At 38.3% G+C, this 19,966-nt stretch overlaps 2 protein-coding genes across 4 annotated transcripts; one reads left to right on the forward strand and one right to left on the reverse strand.

Moving 5' to 3' along the window:
- The first annotated feature begins 703 nt into the window (after positions 1–703).
- LOC122622063 lies at positions 704–18,928 on the forward strand. 3 transcript variants are annotated; one of them, XM_043800214.1, is made up of 9 exons: positions 704–885; positions 953–992; positions 1,059–1,129; positions 17,490–17,654; positions 17,717–17,792; positions 17,972–17,994; positions 18,056–18,451; positions 18,503–18,588; positions 18,642–18,928. In XM_043800214.1, exons 1-6 carry the CDS (start codon positions 823–825, stop codon positions 17,974–17,976), a joined length of 420 nt encoding a protein of 139 aa, XP_043656149.1. In that variant the 5' UTR covers positions 704–822; the 3' UTR covers positions 17,977–17,994; positions 18,056–18,451; positions 18,503–18,588; positions 18,642–18,928. The 3 variants fall into 3 exon arrangements, with proteins under 3 accessions (XP_043656149.1, XP_043656147.1, XP_043656148.1); XM_043800212.1 differs by lacking the exon at positions 17,972–17,994; XM_043800213.1 differs by lacking the exons at positions 17,490–17,654; positions 17,717–17,792; positions 17,972–17,994; ... (1 more) ...; positions 18,503–18,588; positions 18,642–18,928 and adding exons at positions 16,642–16,806; positions 16,861–16,939; positions 17,013–17,245; positions 17,304–17,412 and having other exon boundaries at positions 713–885.
- On the reverse strand, positions 7,631–15,834 carry LOC122622061 (poly(U)-binding-splicing factor PUF60-B). Its single transcript, XM_043800209.1, has 3 exons — positions 14,673–15,834; positions 9,917–10,620; positions 7,631–9,845 (listed from the first exon to the last, which is right to left on the reverse strand). Exons 1-3 carry the CDS (start codon positions 15,312–15,314, stop codon positions 9,368–9,370), a joined length of 1,824 nt encoding a protein of 607 aa, XP_043656144.1. The 5' UTR covers positions 15,315–15,834; the 3' UTR covers positions 7,631–9,367.
- Positions 18,929–19,966: the final 1,038 nt, after the last annotated feature.

The following is a 19,966-nucleotide window of genomic DNA, read 5'->3' on the forward strand; positions in this document are numbered from 1 at the left end:
TTTTGGAGGTTTTTATCATAGCTGGCCTAAAAATCACCACAGAGATATAAAAAGTATTGCCTTTTGCAGCTAATAATTCCAGCTAAAAAGTCATATTACTTTCCTAATGATTTTGAAAAAAAATTTTTTTTTTCAATTTTGAAATTTTTTTAAGGGGTACCATCATGATTTTTTGCGAAAAATGGCACACATTTGACATTTTAAACCTTGAACGCCATTCGATGGGGAATTTTATTACGAATTCAACGAGGTATGACATTCTATATTTGAACAGTTTGTTACATTTTTGTAAACAAAAAAACAGATTATTTTTGGGCACAAAATAAGGATTAAGCTAAAATTCGTATTTTTTTGAGAGTTTTTCTTAATAAGTGGCTTGAAAAACTACACACTGGCATACAAACTATTGTTTTGTGCAGCTTATGATCCCAACTAACGATATCTATCTTGCTGCTTTACAGAAATATTTTTTTTTTCGAATTTTGCAATTTTTACAAGGGGTACATCCATGACTTTTTGCAAAAAATATGAAAACTTAAAAATATTCAGCCTTGAATGCCATCTTATGATAAAATTGATTACGAGTCCAACAATGTATAACATTCCATACTTAACCGATTTCTTCCATTTTTTGTGAACAAAAAACTATTTTTTTTTGGGTAGAAAAGGAACTTTTTGTCGACGCCTATGCAAATTTTGTCAAGAGACTTCAGTATCAAAATTTCATTTGTATTAGAACAAACATTTCAAATTCGGCAAACATTACAAAATTTAAAAAAAAATAAAAAAATTTAGTGTATTGTATTAACCAATTTGATTATAATGGCGCTTCGTCTTACGACCATTGCTCTTCTAAAACGCACTCCTTTATTACTCGTGCCAAAGGTGAGGCTAAAAATCCCTATTAGATCCTGTTCATATGGTAATTCATTATTAACAATGCGATTCGCAGTTAAAAGCAGCACCGACAACACGCACTCTACTACTAAGAAGTAAGTAACTCGTGGGCAAAAGTCCAAGTCAGAATTGCTTATGTGCAAACCCATGTCCTTTTGCAGGGAATCTGGTACCGTTTTTAGATGATGATCCTTGTGTGTTCTCAAAGAAGGCCATCATGCACCATTGGGGGGTAAGTGCAGATATGAGTTGTCTAGAACTCCAAACCCAAGACTTACCACATTTGTCATAAACCTATAAAAGGAATTTATAAAATGTATATATGATGTTCTATGCTTACTTTTAGTGCCTCTAATGGACTATTAGAGCAGATCTATGTAGGTTTGTTTAAGGGTCTTTAGAAGTTTTCAGTGGTTAAGGAGTGCCAAATGTATAGAGAGTTCATAGTTTGTGTTTGTTAAAAAATATCGGAAAAAGTTCAATTTTACCAAACTAACTACGCGCAAGATTCATAGATACAAAATGATAATGTATAATAATTTGTGTGGGGTGTGGAAAATGCACGGAAATTGAGTTGGTTGAAACTACAGAACAAATTATTTTATGTGAAACATTTATTGTGGTATATATGTATATAGTATATATATATATGTATATATATATATAATTAATTATATTAATACGCTGCAACATTTAAGATGAGTTTGGTTTTGAGTTTCGTGTGGGTCAAACAGCAAAATTTTACGCAAATTCAAGTTTACACATTACCAACTGATGTTTTGTCTTTTTGTGTGAATGAGTGTGCATGTATGTACTACGGTCTAATCAAATCTATACTTTATTTATGAATACTTTATATAATATTTGAGTTTCAATAATATATTTATACTGCATAAGAAGCGAAGGGCAACCAAGTTTTGGAAACAGCAATTCGAAAACTTCTCGAAAACCGACGTTTTTTTTGTTTTATATAATTTTGTATTGCACAAACACGGGCAACGTAAAACATTAAACTTGTTATTTGAGATTCGAAATACTCTTTTCATATACGCTACTATGTTCTTTGCTTAAAACGACCAACACAACAACACAGTGTGCATCAGTGTATCTTTAAATTGGTTCATCTTTCAACTCAGCGCTTAGGGTTCTAATGTTAGCTTTTCGGGTCATCGTTTTGAGTTCAAGATTGCGCTTAATGTGGCGCATCTTTAAAATACAAATATATATGTATTTATATGTATCTATTACTTGAGTTTGCCTCAACAGTAACACATCGGTATCAAAGTTATATATGTATGTATATATATATTGCTTATATGTTGTCCTCGCTCCAACTAACTACTATACCTATAATATCTGACTGTTAATTGTTGAATCATATGATTTACCTTTCGCTTAGAGAACACTCTCTAACAAACTTTTAGTTCACACAAATAGGGTATTGTCGCATATATATTTTCTTAAAAAGAGTTTTCTTAGCTTCTTGCTTGCTGATCATCGGTTTCGATTCAGATATCTTCGTTTATCAAAAACCATGCATTGCCTAAGATAAAGCCAAAAAATATGGAATCAATGGTAGAATTGGATACCACTTGTGTATGTACAACTTAGAGTGAATAAAATTAAAAATCTGCCATTACTAAAAGCATCAATATTGTACACTATAACTAAAGCTAAGAACTAAATTAAATTAGGTATCCATGAATGGAGTGTTATGTACTTAAATTAAGCTTTAAATCGACTTCAACTCAAATAATATTTGTAAGGAAGCGGAAAAACTAGTCAAATTACATTGAGCACCGGAGGTATGAAAAGAAAACAAACTAAAGTAAATAATCTACAGGGAAAGAAGTGAATTTATGTATAATCAATATCGATATTGCTAAGTATCAATCGTTTACCATTACTTTTACGATTACGTGGTACCAAGTTCGAAACGGAGAGTACGTTATACGAGTACATTTTACAAAGTCTAATATGACGGTGGTTTCTAAGTCAACTATGAACTAATTAGTACCATACGAATGTAAGAGTATTTATGTTTAATTACAGCTAATCTTACGCTAAACATTAACAATACAATATGTTGTACAAACATTATTTTCAATTTTTTGCTTTGTGCATTGTACAAGAAAAAATTATTATTTCGTGCAAACTACTTTCAAATTACAGATATACTTTTCCAGATGTTATTTTACTCGTATGCCACTTAGTTCAAATGAAGTACAAAGGTTCTATGTGTAAAATGGTTTTTTTTTCCACATTTCATTTATTCATTTCAATTCAATTCAAAAAGGGATTTATGCCAAGAAGTATTTCAATAGGAAAATTACACAAAGGGTTCACATTACATTTTTGTCAGCAATTGGTTTGATTTTCGGATATCTCGGTTTGGATTCTGGGGGGTTTTTTATAGGCTAAAAGAGTAAATACCGTTTACATGTCCATTGTATATATCGAAAGAATTATATATGGTGTTTCAGTATATATATGTTAGTGTCTAAACATCGCTACAAGTATAGAGCGAGAAGTAGAGCGACAGCAGTTACGTGTTACAGTTACAAGATACAGGTGTTGTATATAATATATATCCGTTTCTCGTTACAGGCTAAACAAATAATAACCATTTCGGAAACAAATGTATACAAGGTTGGCTGCCATACTTTCTGATCTATGGATACGTTTCTCAGCCCAAGCCAAACTCAATTCAAAGGGTTTCATACTGGTTTGCTTATGGCCTAAAAGTTATATCGTTTATATATATATATATATATATGAAAACTTATGGCTAACCTTCGTGTTTACCAAATCGTTCAATATAATGCACTTGCTTATCGTTTACATAGTTTGTTTTAATCCTTTCTCGACCTTTGTTCCAATCCTTGGAGAAACAAATGTACAACAGTTAGTGAGAAGAGCTTTCCACCCGTCTGCGATTTTTTCTTATGAATACGTCGAAACGATCTGTAGTTTGGGAACCATAATCAAATAATCAAAAATCAAAACAAGGTCCTAAGCCATTTACTCTCCAAATGGGCGAGATTTCGTTTAAAATTCCTCGTTGCAAAAATTGTACTGATTGATTACGTGTAACAAGTATAGCCAAAAGCTGAGCTCGGTCTGCCCAATGAGGTGGTTTGGAAATCATCGGGGGCTTTAGAGACACAAAACATAACCGAATTTTATTAACCCATTAACCCTAAAATTTCTGCCGTTGCCACTATTGGTGTAAGAACTTTTTTCATGTCAATTAGTTGCTGGAAGACGAGTCTAAGTTATGTTTTTCGTTTAGGAAAGTCTTAGCAAGGCTTTCTGCTAAAATTTCGTTAGCGAATTTACTCACCTCAGTTTTTGGAGTATTTACTTCACAATGTTTATTGTATTTAGCCTTAATAAAAAAACCACGTTTGTATCAATTGAACTTGGTGTTGAATTCGTTCGTTTCGATTCGATTTTCTTTTCAAAATACAGCTCAGTAGAATTGATATGTTACGAGCCAATAGAAGTAATCATCCTTCCTTGCTATATAAGAAAACATGTTCCTTTTTTCAATATATATATGTATATATTTGTTTATGTTTTAGTATATTTGAATTTTTCTTTGCTTAACACTTAAATTAGGTTTGAATCCGACTTTTGTTGTCTTTGATCTTAGCGTTTTGTTAAGCATTTGAAATGAGCAAAAGTAGCCATTCACTGTTTCTTAATAATACGTGTTATGCATTTAAATATAATTTTAGCAATTGATAAATATATAGCTTGTTCGTCAAAAGTATCTCGTGAATACTTGTACGCATTGCTTCGAAATTATTTAACACCTTGACTTAAGTTTAAGCTTAAATTATTGTTTTTCTTAGAGCATTTTCAATGTGATTTATATGTTTTGTTGTTTTTTATATTTCCCTGAATTAATCAAGGGAAATAATTGCTTTTAGATTTTATTGTGTACGTTCGATTTTTGGTTTGCATTTTCACTTAAACATTTATTGTTTGGTTTGGTTTTTCGCTGCGTACTTACCACCATTTTCATTTTCATTTGTTTATAAAGAATTAGTTTGTGCCTATGCACATCAATTGACTAGCTTGTTGAGAGTGTGTTGGTGTGTGTTTGGTTGTATTAGTGTCGGTGTTTTTTCATAGCGCTTGGTTGATAAGAAAACATATTGGTACGCCAAACAATAAGCAAGAAGCCAAAGAATGCCAGGTCTCGAAATAAAAATACTTTAAGTAAACTAATTAACTTTGGGTTTCACTTTCATTTTGTTAGGATCTAATAACCTGATTTCGGAATTTCGCTACAAATTTGGTCCTCATTAGTCACTCAAATCAACAATATTGGATGCACTTGTGTGTTCGGTTATCTAAAACCATATCCAAAATGAAAACTACTTGCTTGCGCTGTTTTCAGGATATCGCTGATCGGTTCAAAATATATATTTTCTGGAGAATTCTTCAGCAAACCGCTTTCCAAAAAATGCAGTTTGGTTTTCTTGGGTAAATCTCGAAAACTCTTGGATGTGACACCATCAAAGTGATATGCGTTGTTTTGTAGCCTTCACAACAACAGTTGATGAAATGTTTAACTTGTTTTTCTTCCCTGGTTTTCTCTGGGTATACCAAAAATTCTACTCTAAGTATGCAATTTGACACATTTTGAGAGACGCGCCTCAATCAATATACTCGTATAATTGATATATACATATAATATATAATTTTTTGGTTTCGGTTTTACTAATTGAATATATCACGGTCTTGCTAAATATCATCGTATATGTTCTATCTGTATATATGCATGTAAATATCTATAAAGTTTTCGCCACTATATGTAGTTCTGCGGGAGAACCTGTTTCAAAGGCTATCTAATCCAACTATTTCAATTTCTAAAACGCTGCTCGATCCGAATCCAAATCCAAAAGGTTCCCTAGGATTGGTTTCCACGTCGATTGCATAGTAGTATAAGTACTTTTCTCAGTTTGTTAGGTAATTTGGTTTACGAATACTGACACTTGAATGCTGAAACACAGTTGATCTTATTGTCATATGATGTATGTGTGTATGATGTAGGTATGTAAGTAGTTAATGCTAATGTCTTCCTAATGGGGGGAACTTCGAGGGAATCTCGGCTGGGTTTTCAACTGTGACAGATGATATGAGATTGCCGTTGTATATATAAAGGTTTATACTCAATTGACTACTGTACATGTTTCATCATGCGTTTGGTTTTATAAATGGGTGTATATGTATATCTATTAAAAAGGTTTAAGTAACTATGGTTATCTAAACATGTTGTATGTCAAAAAGTTGGTTGTAAACCTACAAGTAGAACGAAATGATAATGTCCAATTCGGAGTGTGTAATGTTGTTACTATATTACAGCAAGTTCTTATGTAGTTTTTGGCCCGATAAATAATGCTTGAAAACTGCGTATATTATTTGCACAGAATATTAAAACTCTTGATGAGACTAACCACACGAAAACAAGTCAAAAATACAGATATTTTAAAATTTTATGAATGTTCCAAGGACTGGTGGATAAAAAGTTCAATTTATGAAAGATAAAACTTGTAAAAAGTGAATTATAATTTTTGTTTGACATGACATACATATCAACCAGTCCTTCATATTGAGCAATTTGTTGTATTCTATTAATATTGGTAACAAAAAAATAGATATATGTATATGTATATATTTTATAGAGAGCTACGAATGTTCGATCTGTTAACTATATATCAAAATTAGCAAGCTACTACTTTGGGTATATATCTTTGGTACGAGTATGGGAAATAAAACATTTCATTGGATATATAATATATCGAATTCAGACTGTTGAAACTGTTACGAGTACAAATATCTAAGTAGTTCGCCGACACTTTGTCGCTCTGAATGAATATTGAAGCATACGGATAAGTGAACAAAAACTATAAGTTATTCCAAAGGAACTACAATGAACATAGGCAACTATGGGAGCATTTTTTGACTTCTTGCTTAATCGGCTAATAGAAATAATTGGAAAATGCAGTAATCAAATATAAATATATTTATTTGGTTTTGTTTATAAATAATGTCAATAGAACAAAGTGTGTGTGTAGTCAGTAAAAAAAAGGAATTCGTATTAATCATCGTGGATTGGCAGGGTAAAATCAACCTTATGCTAAAAGCAATTGTTCTGAGATCGAGATCTGCCAGACGAGTTACAAAAATTATAAATATTAATATGGTTAAGTAAATGGCACCGTAGCATGTCTGGAATGTGTTATTAGAGTCTTAGGCGTAAACAATAAATAAATAAATTAGTTTCTGCAAATGGAGATGGGGGAATTGTTGAGCCTCGACTTTGGCCCAGGCAAATGTAAAATGAATTTTGGTTAATATGCATTATCTTTGGTATACGAAACAATATTACATCATACTCACCCCCGAGTCGAAATCGAAAATCTACAGGAATTATAAACAATTCTCCACAATCGCACAATCGTTAACTTTTTTGGTACTGGCAAATGCATCGAAATGTAATAAGTTCTACACATGGCTAAGAGGAGCAGATAACAGATAGTAGAGAGAAAGACAGCACAGCACAACAACAGATACAAGAGTGTGTGGATTATACGAGGTAAATCAAATCAAATCAAATAAAATCAAAAAATACAGATAATTGTGGTCAAGTATGTACAATCAAATTAATCAAATCATAAGAAAACACAAATGTTTGCTCAACTCATGGCAAAGTTGCTTGTTGTTTTGTTCGTTGGTTTTTATTAAACACAAAAATTACTTCAAATGTTTCATTGTTTTCCATATAATGTGTGTGTGGTGTTTGTGTGTGCTTGTTTGTGTGTAATGTATATAAACTAGATATTTACATACGCAAAATATTACTTTCCAAATGATAACTAGTAACTAAAATTAAACTTCAAGCATGCAAGCGATTCAAATGAGACAAATACATAACTATCCAGGAGCATCTGCTCCGGGTTCTCTTCTTATTTCGATCATATTCTTGGTTTCAATGGGTGAAGTATTTGCCGAATGCAAAATCAAATGCAAATGCTACATATAAGGGTAATTACAAAATAATATTAATAACTAAGATTGTGCCATTTAAAACAATAAGCTACAGTAGAGTAATGTTACCTGGTTCATGAGCTGTTTGGATGGTTATGCAAATGATTCAGAAAAGGGGTGAAGAAGGTCTAAAATATTAGTAGTGCCCTAAGGACTCGTTCTCGGTATAATATCTTAAGAACTATAAATGAAGCCGCTAGTCTTGAGAACTTTTCGTCGCTCGAAAGTATAATAATAAGAATATGCAAATGCCAAAATGTTCAACAAATGTTATTTAGTTACTTGCTACAAATGGTTGAGATTGAGTGCAGACTAAACTTGTTATAAAACTAAATCAAATAAGAGTCGCACACATAAAACACAACGAAATTTTGTTTAGTTCGTTGTGGTATTTGTAATTGTTATTATAATTAAGTACACAGAAGAGATTTTGGAAGATAGAAATAGGATATAGGAGTAGAGAGTTTTCGTGTTGGTGAGTTTGGTGATGTTCGTTAGTGATTGGTTAACTCTGTTGTTGTTGTATTCTATGCTGGGTGAATTAAATTCGAACTCAACTAAACGTCTAAAATAATAGTCTAATTTAGGGTTTCATCGCTGATTTAAACAATAATTAATAATTCTTTGTCTTGAGCAAAACGTTTTCAATCGCTGTTTCATTCAATTAATTAATACTGCCCTTGCAGGAGTTTCTCATTCACTTCAGCTGAGTTTAGGGCTCCAGAAAAATGAACAATTTTTCGATCTTTAATTAGTGAGCGCCATTCTTGAGTTAACTTATAAGATTCATTCCTTGCTCTTGCATTTTATAAATATGTATGTATATTTATATATTTACGTTTTGTTTTTATTTAGGTTTATTTTAATTTAGGTTTAGGTTTAATGGTTTTCTTTTATGCACTAAAAATTATATATTAACGGCTACATTTAAACGCAATCACAATCGGTGGTTTTTTAATGTGTTTTCCTTCTTTCTTTTGCTTCTCTAACGCTCCGTAATTTTTGCTTTTTGGTTTTGAATTTTGTTTTTCCTTGATTTCGCTTTGCTTTGCTTCCGTTTTTGTTCTTTTTTTCTCGCTTATATTGCTTATGATTTGTTATATTTATATATATATTAGTTAGTATTTATTGAACTCGCCCGGGGGCGCCTTAAATATAATACTTAATTTGCCTTCCGTGTATCGGACTACTAACTTAGCCAAACTCAAAGGAAAACCAACTTCATATGAGTGTGTTTCTGTGTGGTTCTATGAATATTAATGGATTGGGGCCATGTGGATTTCGTATGGATCTATTACTAGGGGTGGTGTTCACATGTGGGTGTGGTAGGGTGGTGGTGGTGGTGTATAGTGTATGGTGTATGCATGGTGAGAGTGTTTCATTCAAATTACCAAACAAAACGCGCGTCTTAGACGTACATGCCCATGCCGTACATGGTGCTCCAATCGACGCCCTGGAAGCTGGACATGTCCACGTTGGCCAGCGCATAGTTGGAGTAGGCAGCCGCCGGATTGGCAGCAGCGGCGGCGGCGGCAGCAGCGGCATTCAGGGGATTGCCGGCCATTAAGCCAGCTTGCTGGGCGGCAGCGGCCAGGCTGTGGGCTCCAGCGGCACCCGCCCCATTCGCAGCATTGGCCGCCAGGGCGGCAGCCGCTGCTGCCGAGTGCGCCTGCGAAGCGGGATTCGAGACGGCGCTGTGGTGGCTCTGCTGCTGCTGCTGGGCGGCGGCCACATGGGCATTGTGGGTCTGCTGCTGGTGATGATGCTGCTGCTGTTGCTGCTGCTGGTGATGATGGGCAGCGGCGGCCACGCTTTGCGCCTGATGAGCCTGCATCAAGGCGGCGTTGGCAGTGGCGGCGCTGGCGGGGATCGAGTAGGGTGCATATCTATATTGGGAGTTAATCAGACTTTAGTTCGGTTCTAAGAAGTCTCCAGATTATCTAGCCATTTTACTCACCTGACGCTGTGCAGCGCAGTCTGCGGATATGTGGTCAACAGCTTGCCGAAGCCAGCCTGATTGGCCATCGAGGCTGCTGCGGCGGCGTTTTGTACTTGAAATGGATTCTGTGATATGAGGGCGGCCTGCTGGGCGGCAGCGGCTGCTGCCGGCGATTGCAGTAGCTGTGTGGGATTCTGGAGCATGGCCAGTGGGTTCATGGTGGCCACGCCGGCACCACGAGCTCCAATCAGCTGGCCAGGAGCTGTGGGCAGCTGAACGCCAAGGGTGCCCAACATAATGCGCTTCTGGAGGAGCTGGGCAGCCGGAGTGACCGCTTCCTTGGGCTGTGCTTTCTTGCACTCGACCTTCTTGTTCTTGATGGTGTGGAAGTGAATCTCACAGACGCGGTCGACCACATCCTCGTTCTCGAAGGTGACAAATCCAAAGCCGCGGTGGCGCTTCGTCTGCTGGTCCATCAGCATAACCGTCTCCTCGACGGGTCCGAACTGGCTGAAGTAGGCCTTGACCTCCTCGGCGGAGGTGTCCTGCGAGACGCCGCCCACGAAGATCTTCTTGGTCTTGTTGGCCTGGCGAGGTCGGTTCTTTGGGGTGGCATGCTTGGGATCGATCTTCTTGCCATCGAGTGTGTGAATGGGCACCTTGAGGACCTTCTCCACGGTGCAGGGTTCTTGGAATGTGATGAAACCAAAGCCGCGACTGCGCTGTTGGTGTTAAGTTGAGGTTCGTGTGTGTTTTGTGGGTGGGGAAGAGAAACAAATAGGGACGGATACATTAGTTTGGTGAAGTCATTAGCATTGATAGAGAGAAAGAGCTTCGGTTAGAGGCGACTAGGTCTAAGTTGCAAATGTTGTAGTTATATAACTAGGATTAATAATCGTAAAATGTCCTACGAAACGTTAGCAAAAGTCCAACAAAGTAAGAATCAATCAAGTCGATCGGAACTCGATCTTCCACAAGTATATAAAAATGATATATATAGATATATGTAAACACAGATACGGATACAGTTTATATGCATGTATGTAGATGGCTTTATTGACTGAATTGGGCGTGCCATTTTTACGCTTTTTGCTCATCAAATTTGCATCGTTCGTTTTTTTCATATTTTTTTCTTTTTTGGTTCTTTCGTGGAGTAAACACAAACAAGTTTTAATTAAAATCCAAACAACACAAAATATGTTTCAACTAAAAACTAAAATTCGTCTAAGGATACATTTGCTGTGTTAACAGAATACCAATATTTATACGCAAGTAGATCGATCGTAATATATATGGTCATTTGCTAAACTGGAACATACATATATCATAGAAACATTACGAAATATATGCATTCAACGTGTTCTCCATACTGATGCGACACCCCACTAGATCCCAGATATATGTAGTATACGGGAGGCATAGATATATTATATACACGATAACTGGAGGATACCAAAAACATTCGTTCACTCTGCTGCGAATGCGAACTCAAGGATACAAATGTGGCAATTACATATGGTGTATGTGATAGTAAGGCTTTAACAAATAGAGTAGTACGAGTAGTGCGTTTCAGAGCTATTCTACAATTGTAGCAATTTTAAATCTACTTGGCACAATATTTGTCTCAAATACAATATATACGTAAGCTATTAAATATTACTGCTAGTAGTTTTATTGTCAAATAGCTATAAAACGCACTATTGGAAAAGTTGGGAATGCTTTAGATGTGCGTTTTGTAAATGATTACACCATCTTTTGTTTGGTTTTCTTTCAAGTTAAGGTAAACCCCCTTATACCATACAATTTGTTTTCTTGGTTAGTTTTGCTTAATAACTACTTAAGAGTTTTTATTTTTTACAAATAATGAGATTCGAATGTGTGACTTGTTGCTTAGTCTAGTTAATTAGTACGATTATTCTCGTACCGGTTACATATATTACAGTAATGGGGAATACAATTTTGTCTTAAGCCTAGGGCAAAGAAGAGTCAAATGGCCCAGATACAATTTATGGTACATTATTCGAGATAGAAATATAGAGAAACTATGAGACTACCTACCTAAAGAGAAAAGTATATAGTTGCTAGTGTATGATTTAAACCTGTCGCATACGATTCCTTTAAAAGACGAGCTTTATTTATGGGCTGGGATTGGTGGGTTAACACAACTAGCTACTTCCATTTACCGGGCCTAGGATATTTCCTATGAGTTGAAATCTATAATGTATGCCGATTTCGGGAGATGTTCTAATGCGATTACAAACAGGGTAAAAAAAAAAGAAAATTACGACGCAACACAACAGGAGAAACTTGATCTCTTGACATATTTAAAAACTACTAAAATCAAAATATATGGTTTACTTATTTGGTTGGTTAATTTAAGTGATTCGGTATGCGAAATAAAATTAAGAAGCATTAACTAAACACACATAAACAGAATGTCGCATAGTGGTTATTTATAAGGACTAAAATTTACGGGGTCTCGTAAAATGGTAATAAATACGTTATGTATTGGGTACATTATGCTAAGCTAAGGTTCTTATTTATGTTACACAATCAATTCAACAGTTGCCAGGACGATTTTCGGATCCATATTACGCTAAAGTGGGAACATGGGCATTTGGATAGTATTATTTGTGGGGTTAAAGCACGCCTCTTTAAAATATATAAGTTTTAATTGAGTTCTAGATCTAACAACTGTGTACGATATGGCAGGAAAACTCGTTAGTTTAATTTGCTTTTTGAGGCTTGCTTTTGATATCAATGCGTGGAGTTTTAAGTTCATTGAATACGTTTTTGGTTTTTTTGTTTTTGTTGGGTGAAAAACGCTAAAGTAAACCAAGTACACAATACGAAGTACGAGTACAAGAACGAGTACATTCAATTAGAGATACGAATACAATTATGCAGCTGTTATTATTGCTCAGAGTTATACGATATACGAGAGTTACGATGCGCCAGTATTGGTATTGAGTAAGTCAAGTACGCTAAACGTTCTCTTTTTTATACAGTAGTTAAAATTACTTGGCGATTGCTTTTTTGTTTATTTTGTTTTGGGTTTTTTTTGTATAAAATGTACCTAAGCCGTCGCTGGTTCGTCATCCTGTGGTTGCCATCGTGGTCATGGTTACCTGGGCCAGGTATTCGCTGGTTCCTTGATCGGCTGCTTTGGCTTCCGGTCTTGTCCTTGACTCGAGATTCCTCACTTTTGTGGTCGTGGTCGTGGTTTTGTGTTCATTAAAATTATGTTATGTTTAGTAGTAGTTTCGTACATTTGGTTGACTACATATGACTAGCTATATAATTGACTGATCCTAGGTGCTTATGGACTACAGTACTCCCCAGACCATCGCAAGGATCGTCTTCACAAGCGATCTGCGCACCGAAGACAGTTGGTAAACCAGTTTTCTTCTCGCTTCTGTTGTTTTTCTTCATTCTTTTGTTTGTTTCTGGTTTCTTGTATACTCTTTTTTTCTTTCTTCTTGTTTTTTTTGAAGGGGGGACGGAACAAAGGTGTTTGGTGTGTTTCTGTGTGTGTACATCTTGAGGGGCACGGGGAAAGGGGGAAGGGGCCAGGACACAACCCCGTTAGTCGATCGCCGCGAATATAACTGCCCTATCATGCAGCCGTAATTGCGCAATTGGCTCGGAAACAACCCCAGGTGCACACACGTACGTACGAACAGCTATAGAATTTGTCCTGTGCCGCATCCATCCACATCGAACCCTAGTCGCTGCAGAGGTCGCAGGAACAGCTGCGCCGAGGGACCAGGACTCGGAACAATGCGCCAGTCAGCCCATCAGCCTGCCAGCCAGCGAGCAGCTGCTGTTTTATGGCCCGAAAGCGGCGCGCGCGCTCTTTTCCGCTGGGGAGCCGCAGAGGCACACATTGTATGTAGTCGGTCGCATTGATATACATAAATTACTAAATACTAGTACATGTAGGATGTGTGCTTATCAAGCGGACAAATTGCTCGAGACATTAAGCATTGGGGAAAAAGTGCATTTCCGCTGCAATAACTGCGCCTCTTCGTGGAAAAACTCCTATCGATGGGTATTGGTAATGTTTCAGTACTTTTTCTTCTCTTGGAGGAAAGGTAAACTAAAAGGTGGTTTGAAAAGCCATTTGTCTTGATAACGAAATAGGTAGGAATCTAGTTTTGGGTAATAGTAATCCCCTGCTGAAGTTCTTCAAGCGAACTGCGATGGTAACTGAACTGTTGAGCGGCCAAATTCTGTGGAGAACGGTGACCAAAGTAGTGGCCATTATGCTTATAAGAAAACTGATACAGCCTGCATACAAATTATGACAGGGAAATTGGTGCTCGAGTTCGTGTCCCAATAAACAGTTCCGAGTGGATCAACCCCGACAGGCTGATCTGCATTTTAAACCTGATTAAATTCAATTTGGGTTCGGTGGTCCCTCGTCCTCGTCCTCTTCCTTCTCCTCCTCCCTGCCGATTTTCTTACGCCGATTCTTTTGTTTTTGGCACGTAACGCCGAAAGAACTGTAATTCTAAACCTCGGCTGGAAGGCTAGAAGAAGAAGATGAAGAAGAGGATGCCAAAAGGGCGACAAAACCTGCAGTTCTGCAGCTGTGCAAAAGGTAAATCACAAAATGGTAGCTGTAAACCCGAAGGGCAGGCGGCGGATTATGGAGGTACATCAAGGTACATCATCATGTGCGACAAATAGATAGATATACATATACCATGTACAATGTACCATGTACAATGGTGTGGTGATGGAAATGAAAATAGAGGATATTTCGGCTTACCTGGGTGACGGGATCCTTCATGATGAGCACATCGGTGACGGTGCCAAACATGTTGAAGTATTCCTTCAGCTTGTCGGACGACGTCTGCCAGCTGAGGCCGCCGACAAAGAGTTTGCCGGGTGCCGGATCGGAGCCACTGCCTCCGCTCAGGCTGGGCGTGGATCTGCCAGAGGAGCCGCTCTTGTTGCTGCCCCCCATGGCCGGCTGGCCGTTGTTCTGTCCCGCACCGGCGGAGGCATTGACATTCTCCTTGAGCAGCGCCAGTGCCGCCTGTTGGGCCTGCTCCTGTTTGGGCTGATCCTGTCCAGGTGGCACCACCACCACGGCGTTCTGGTTCTGTTGCACCGCCTGCTGTGACTGCTGGGCGGCACTCTTCAGGACCGCCGCCGTGGTCAGGCCACCACCGATGGCGGCCACACCATTGTTGGCTATCGATGCCACCAGCGCCTGGTGGAGATCGCGATTGTGGTGCGGATCAATCAGGCCCGCTGCTGCGGCGGCTGCTGCTGCGGCCGCATTCTCCATGGGATTGCTGCGTGCGTAAAAGAAACTATCAGCGGTGAGCAGGTGATCCTCGCCAGAAGTGGGCGGCGGTGGCTGCTGGCGGTGCAGCATAGTGGCGCCCTCCTGAAGCGCGTGCATTTCCTGCTTTATCTGAATCTTGAGGGCTTTTCCACAACGCTTTCTTCACTCAAAAGATTTTTCTACGACCTTTTGCTGCTTCGGATATTTTGCAGAATTTGTTTTTAGCTGTTTTCCTTTGGGTTTTTTATTATTTTTATTTAAGAGAAAAGTCTGTATGTCACCACTTGTATGGTTTCCAAAAAAAAGCATAGACTTTTGCTCTTCCTGTTAATTTTCGGAATGCCTTTCGTCGTTTTTTCGTTTTTTTCGCCACTTGCTTTGACTACGCTTCCCTTTTTTCGGCTCTACTTTGTTGTTGCCAATGGCAATGAATTGCGTTTTTTTTTGTTTTTTTTTGTTTTTTTTTTTGTTGCTGCTCAACAAGCTCGCGAATTATTGCAAAGCCATAAATGCCCAAAAACGTTTACGGAAATGTTCTAGTTACACGACACTATATTTATCCTATTTCGCTCTCGATTTGTTCCTTTTTTAATTTGCGGTTGCGACTGCGCAGTTTGAAAACTAAAATTCGAATGTTGTCATGTTCGCTGCTTTGGTGCTGCCCTTCCTCTGCCCGCGCCGACGTCAGGACTGCGGAAGCAGCGTGCGCAGGGAAATGACAAAAAAGAGGGTTGCCGAGCAGCCGGCAAGTGACAGCTGATACTCGGAGTTGCTCTGCGAAGTGTGAACGCTTGCCAACACTACCGCACTACCACTAGAGCGCCATCTACTTCTTGAGCTTGGGATATGGGTAGTTTTGAAAATTAAGTTTAGTTTTATATCGAAGTCTGACCTAATTACATCCTATTTGAATGCTTTATATATTTAGCTCTTTTTCCATAAATAGGCCCAAAAAGATAGAGAGAGAGAGAGAGGGGGTGCAGGACAGGCAATAAACAAAAGAGTGCAAAGTTATGTCGAGAATTGTATCATCCACTTGAAAAATATTAGGATATTGAATGATTTACGATAGAAGGGACACACCACTTGAAAATGTATTGTGTTAATTGTCAGATTGAGTTTTTCACCTTACATTTTCTTAATTGCCATTTCATTATAAGCAATTTTAGACTAATTCTCAGACCACTATATCAAGCCCTAACCGCACAAATACGATAAGCGATATAATTATTATTATTTTTTAATAATTGTTTAAATTAATTATAATGTACATTTGCTAAAATACTTTTGCTATCGCATTTAGATGCGGTTAGGACTCGAAACTGTTGATTTCCAAACGATCGCTTACGAATTATTGCGAGTATGGCTCAATATAGTTGTCTGCAAGGATATTTTAGTATTTGAAATCCTGTGCCAGACTATTATTTTGAGTTCCATTCCACAGGCAGTACCCATTATTGCGATTTCGTTCTTCTCGTTTACCGCCGAAGTGATAACCTGGTTGGTGCTCGCGTTAACCAGACACGATGTTTCCTACACTGCCAATTCGGCACACTACGAATGCCTCGAGACCCGCAGTAGTCTGTATTACCCAGCGAAGTACCTCAAGGTGAGTCCAGTTCTTGACCCACTCGGAGTCACCTCAAACCATTCTGCCCAACAGTTCATGAGGTTCAACCAGAAGTGCGAGGTCCCACAAGGTTTGATTCAGGCCAATCAAGGCGACACAGCAGGACCATCATGTAAGTATTGTTGCTTATAAAAAGGATCTATGCATGTAGCTTATTTAATGACCCAATTATTTCTCTCCCGTAGTTGAAGATAAGAAAAAGAAGTAGTCTGCATATCCCATCCCAATCTGGTGTAGAATTACACCCCTGTTGATATGGATTTATAGGTGTTCAAGTCGACATAACACATTAACACTTGCTGGCCGGAAGGAAATGAAAGCCCAGGGAAAACCCTGTAGCCACTTTAGGTAGGAGACCACAAAATCGGAATAGTCCAGCGAAAGGAAATTCTATGCTCTCACTGCAGGATCTTACTGGGTATTATGTTTGTACTATATATCATTTTACAATCAATATAAAACTTGAAATGTCACAGGCGCTGCGGAAAGTCAACGACAAGGCTCAATGGAAATACAAGTTTCAGTTTTCTTTTCTTTGCAAATGGAGTGGACAATATAATAAAAAAAATTAATAAAATAAAAAAAGCTGACTTTTTCTAAAAATTTCTTTTTAGTTTGGTGACAGTTGGAGTGCCTAATGTCACTCCTATTTTATCCCACAGGTCCTTCCGATTTTGTTCATATCAATCGTTGGAGGTATACTTAAAGTGGGCGCCATGATCCGCCTGGCTTTGGTCAAGGACGATGTGTTCTTCACCAAGGACTCGGCGTACTATGAGTACTTGGAGACGCGCAAAGGACCCTGGTACAGGCAGAGGAGTCGTAAGGTAAGTAACTTAATCAAAAGACCAAGATTACTGATCTATAATTCCCATTTTTCGTACTACAGTGGGGTGGGCGCGATGAGTATCCTATGCCACCCGAATTGCTCTTGGCCACCCAGGGCGATGTTAATGGTCCCTCATGTAAGTTTCTAATAACAAATTACAGAGGGATAGGTTAAAAAGTTGATCTCTAAGAATTAGTTTATAAGCTTTTGAGCGCTTCCCAGAAACTATTTTCTTAAACTGTGTTTAAATATTTTTAATTTACTGTACTATTTGGCCGGACCTTCGTTCGCTTTTGTCACTTGCCAATCTTGCAGTCTAGGAGGCGTTGAAAGTGCTGGTAATTACCACAAGTAACCACAGATAAACCCAACTTAATGACAACTTTCCGTTTATTGCAGTTGCCGAGGACGAGAAGCCAAAAAGTGACGAGGGTCCGGATATCAAAACCATTGCAGGACATGCAGTGATCACAGGAGTAGCTTTGGGTTTGGCAACAATGCTGTAGAAAGTCGTAGGACGGAGCAGATTATGTTGACAATCTCAGGATGGAGCTGTTTTAGTTATATTGAAGACGCATGTATAAGTTTTACTACGATCTGTATTACGCAGTTGAAAAGGACGACAGAAGGGAAAAGGAAAAACTCGCTTGGATTGGACGTGGTGGTCAGATTAGCATCGAAACTATGTATTTTATAGACTTGACTTTACGTCTACCATCTGTTCGTCTGGCATTGAGGTTTCGGATCCGCTGAGGAGGATTTCCAACTGGACTGATGGGAGAGATCTTAGACAAGGTAAGTTTGTATGCCTGCAATTAACTTTGATTGATTGAGTTCAATCCTTAGGTTTACTATCTGAGGTATTCGAGCAGAGCTTTCGGAGTGCAGGATACCGGGCAACTTAAACTGGCACGCGGAAGGACGATCCATACGTATGCTATCAATCTATTTCCATGTTCATCAATTAATTTCCTACTTTTGACAGCATTTTTTGCACGCAATTTCATTGGAGGCGCCCCCAAGTGGCGAGTAGCTACTCCTTTCGTATGGAAAGTAAAGAGGTCCTCGATGTAAAATTTTCTACGCTGTGTAGAATGCAAATGGTGGATGTAAAATGGATGCCTGTTTTTCGTAACTGCCGTTTTGAACCTACTTTGATCAATGACGAATTTTTACATCTTTAGCGCCCTAAATTCCTCAAGTTTAAATCATACATTTTTAAAAGATATTTTTAAAATTAAACGATTAAGCTTTCTATGAACTGCAATGCAATTTCTACGTGTTTATGCTTTTAAAGCGAAGGAGGGCAAAAAATACTTGGTAAAATACAGGACATAAGTTATAAATAAAAGCAATTTGTGGACACTGAAAGAGTCCTTCAGGGCAGCAATGACATGTAGCAGGATGCACGACGACAACCGGTTGTAACTAAGTAAAACAAAATAAATAACTCGCTTAAATATGAATATGTTTTGATAATGCCCCTAGCAAATTGCTGTACCTTTTTGTGCGGACATCCCCCGAATCGAATGTCCTTTCTTCTCATTGTCCTTCCAGGCCATTTTCCAGCGCGCCTGCGCCTGGCGCCAAAAGCCCAAAAAAGAGGAGAGTTTGGTCGAAAAGAAAAATCCCTAAATAAAAAAAAATTGGTCGCTGCTTGGGACAATTTTCAGTCTTAAATTGGGACCATGTTTTTTTTCTTTGTGTGCCAAATGAAACGCATGTGTGTGTGTGGGTGTGTGTGAGTGGGTGGGTGGGCAATGTGCGTTATTGATTTTTGGCCCAGGAAATGGGAAATAATGCCAAAGGATATGAAATTTATTAAAATAGATTGCAAAATAATTCAATGAAGATGTTGAAAGGCGAACTTTGACAGCAGAGAAGGGAGCGCAAGTAGCTTGTCTTTTGGGGGTGGGTGGGGTTTTCCATCAGCACGTGTGTATTTGTGTGGCTTTTCCGCCGTCGGTTGTTGAACTTTCCGAAGCGACGTCGTCTGCAGGATTTGTTTTTTTTTTTTGCCGTGTGAAAGACGTCTGTCAATTTTATGGCTACTGACCCAGAAAAATGGAATGCTAAGGAAACCTTTCGATGGCAGCAGGTCGTCCCAAAAATACAGCAAGGATTTGCTGAGCGCCGCAAGTCGTGTGGGAAAACCCCGAATATGATGTTGGCGATGACATCAGCAGTCGTCGTCGCCGCGATATGTAATTCGATTAGGCGCACTTAACGTTCGCCCTCCTCCTGTGGAGACCCCTACATTTCACCTCCCCTCCCCTCCCCTCCCCAGCCATGCCACGCATTTTAATTGCG

Source organism: Drosophila teissieri, chromosome 3R (genome assembly GCF_016746235.2).
Source record: "Drosophila teissieri strain GT53w chromosome 3R, Prin_Dtei_1.1, whole genome shotgun sequence".
Taxonomy (NCBI): Eukaryota; Metazoa; Arthropoda; class Insecta; order Diptera; family Drosophilidae; genus Drosophila; species Drosophila teissieri.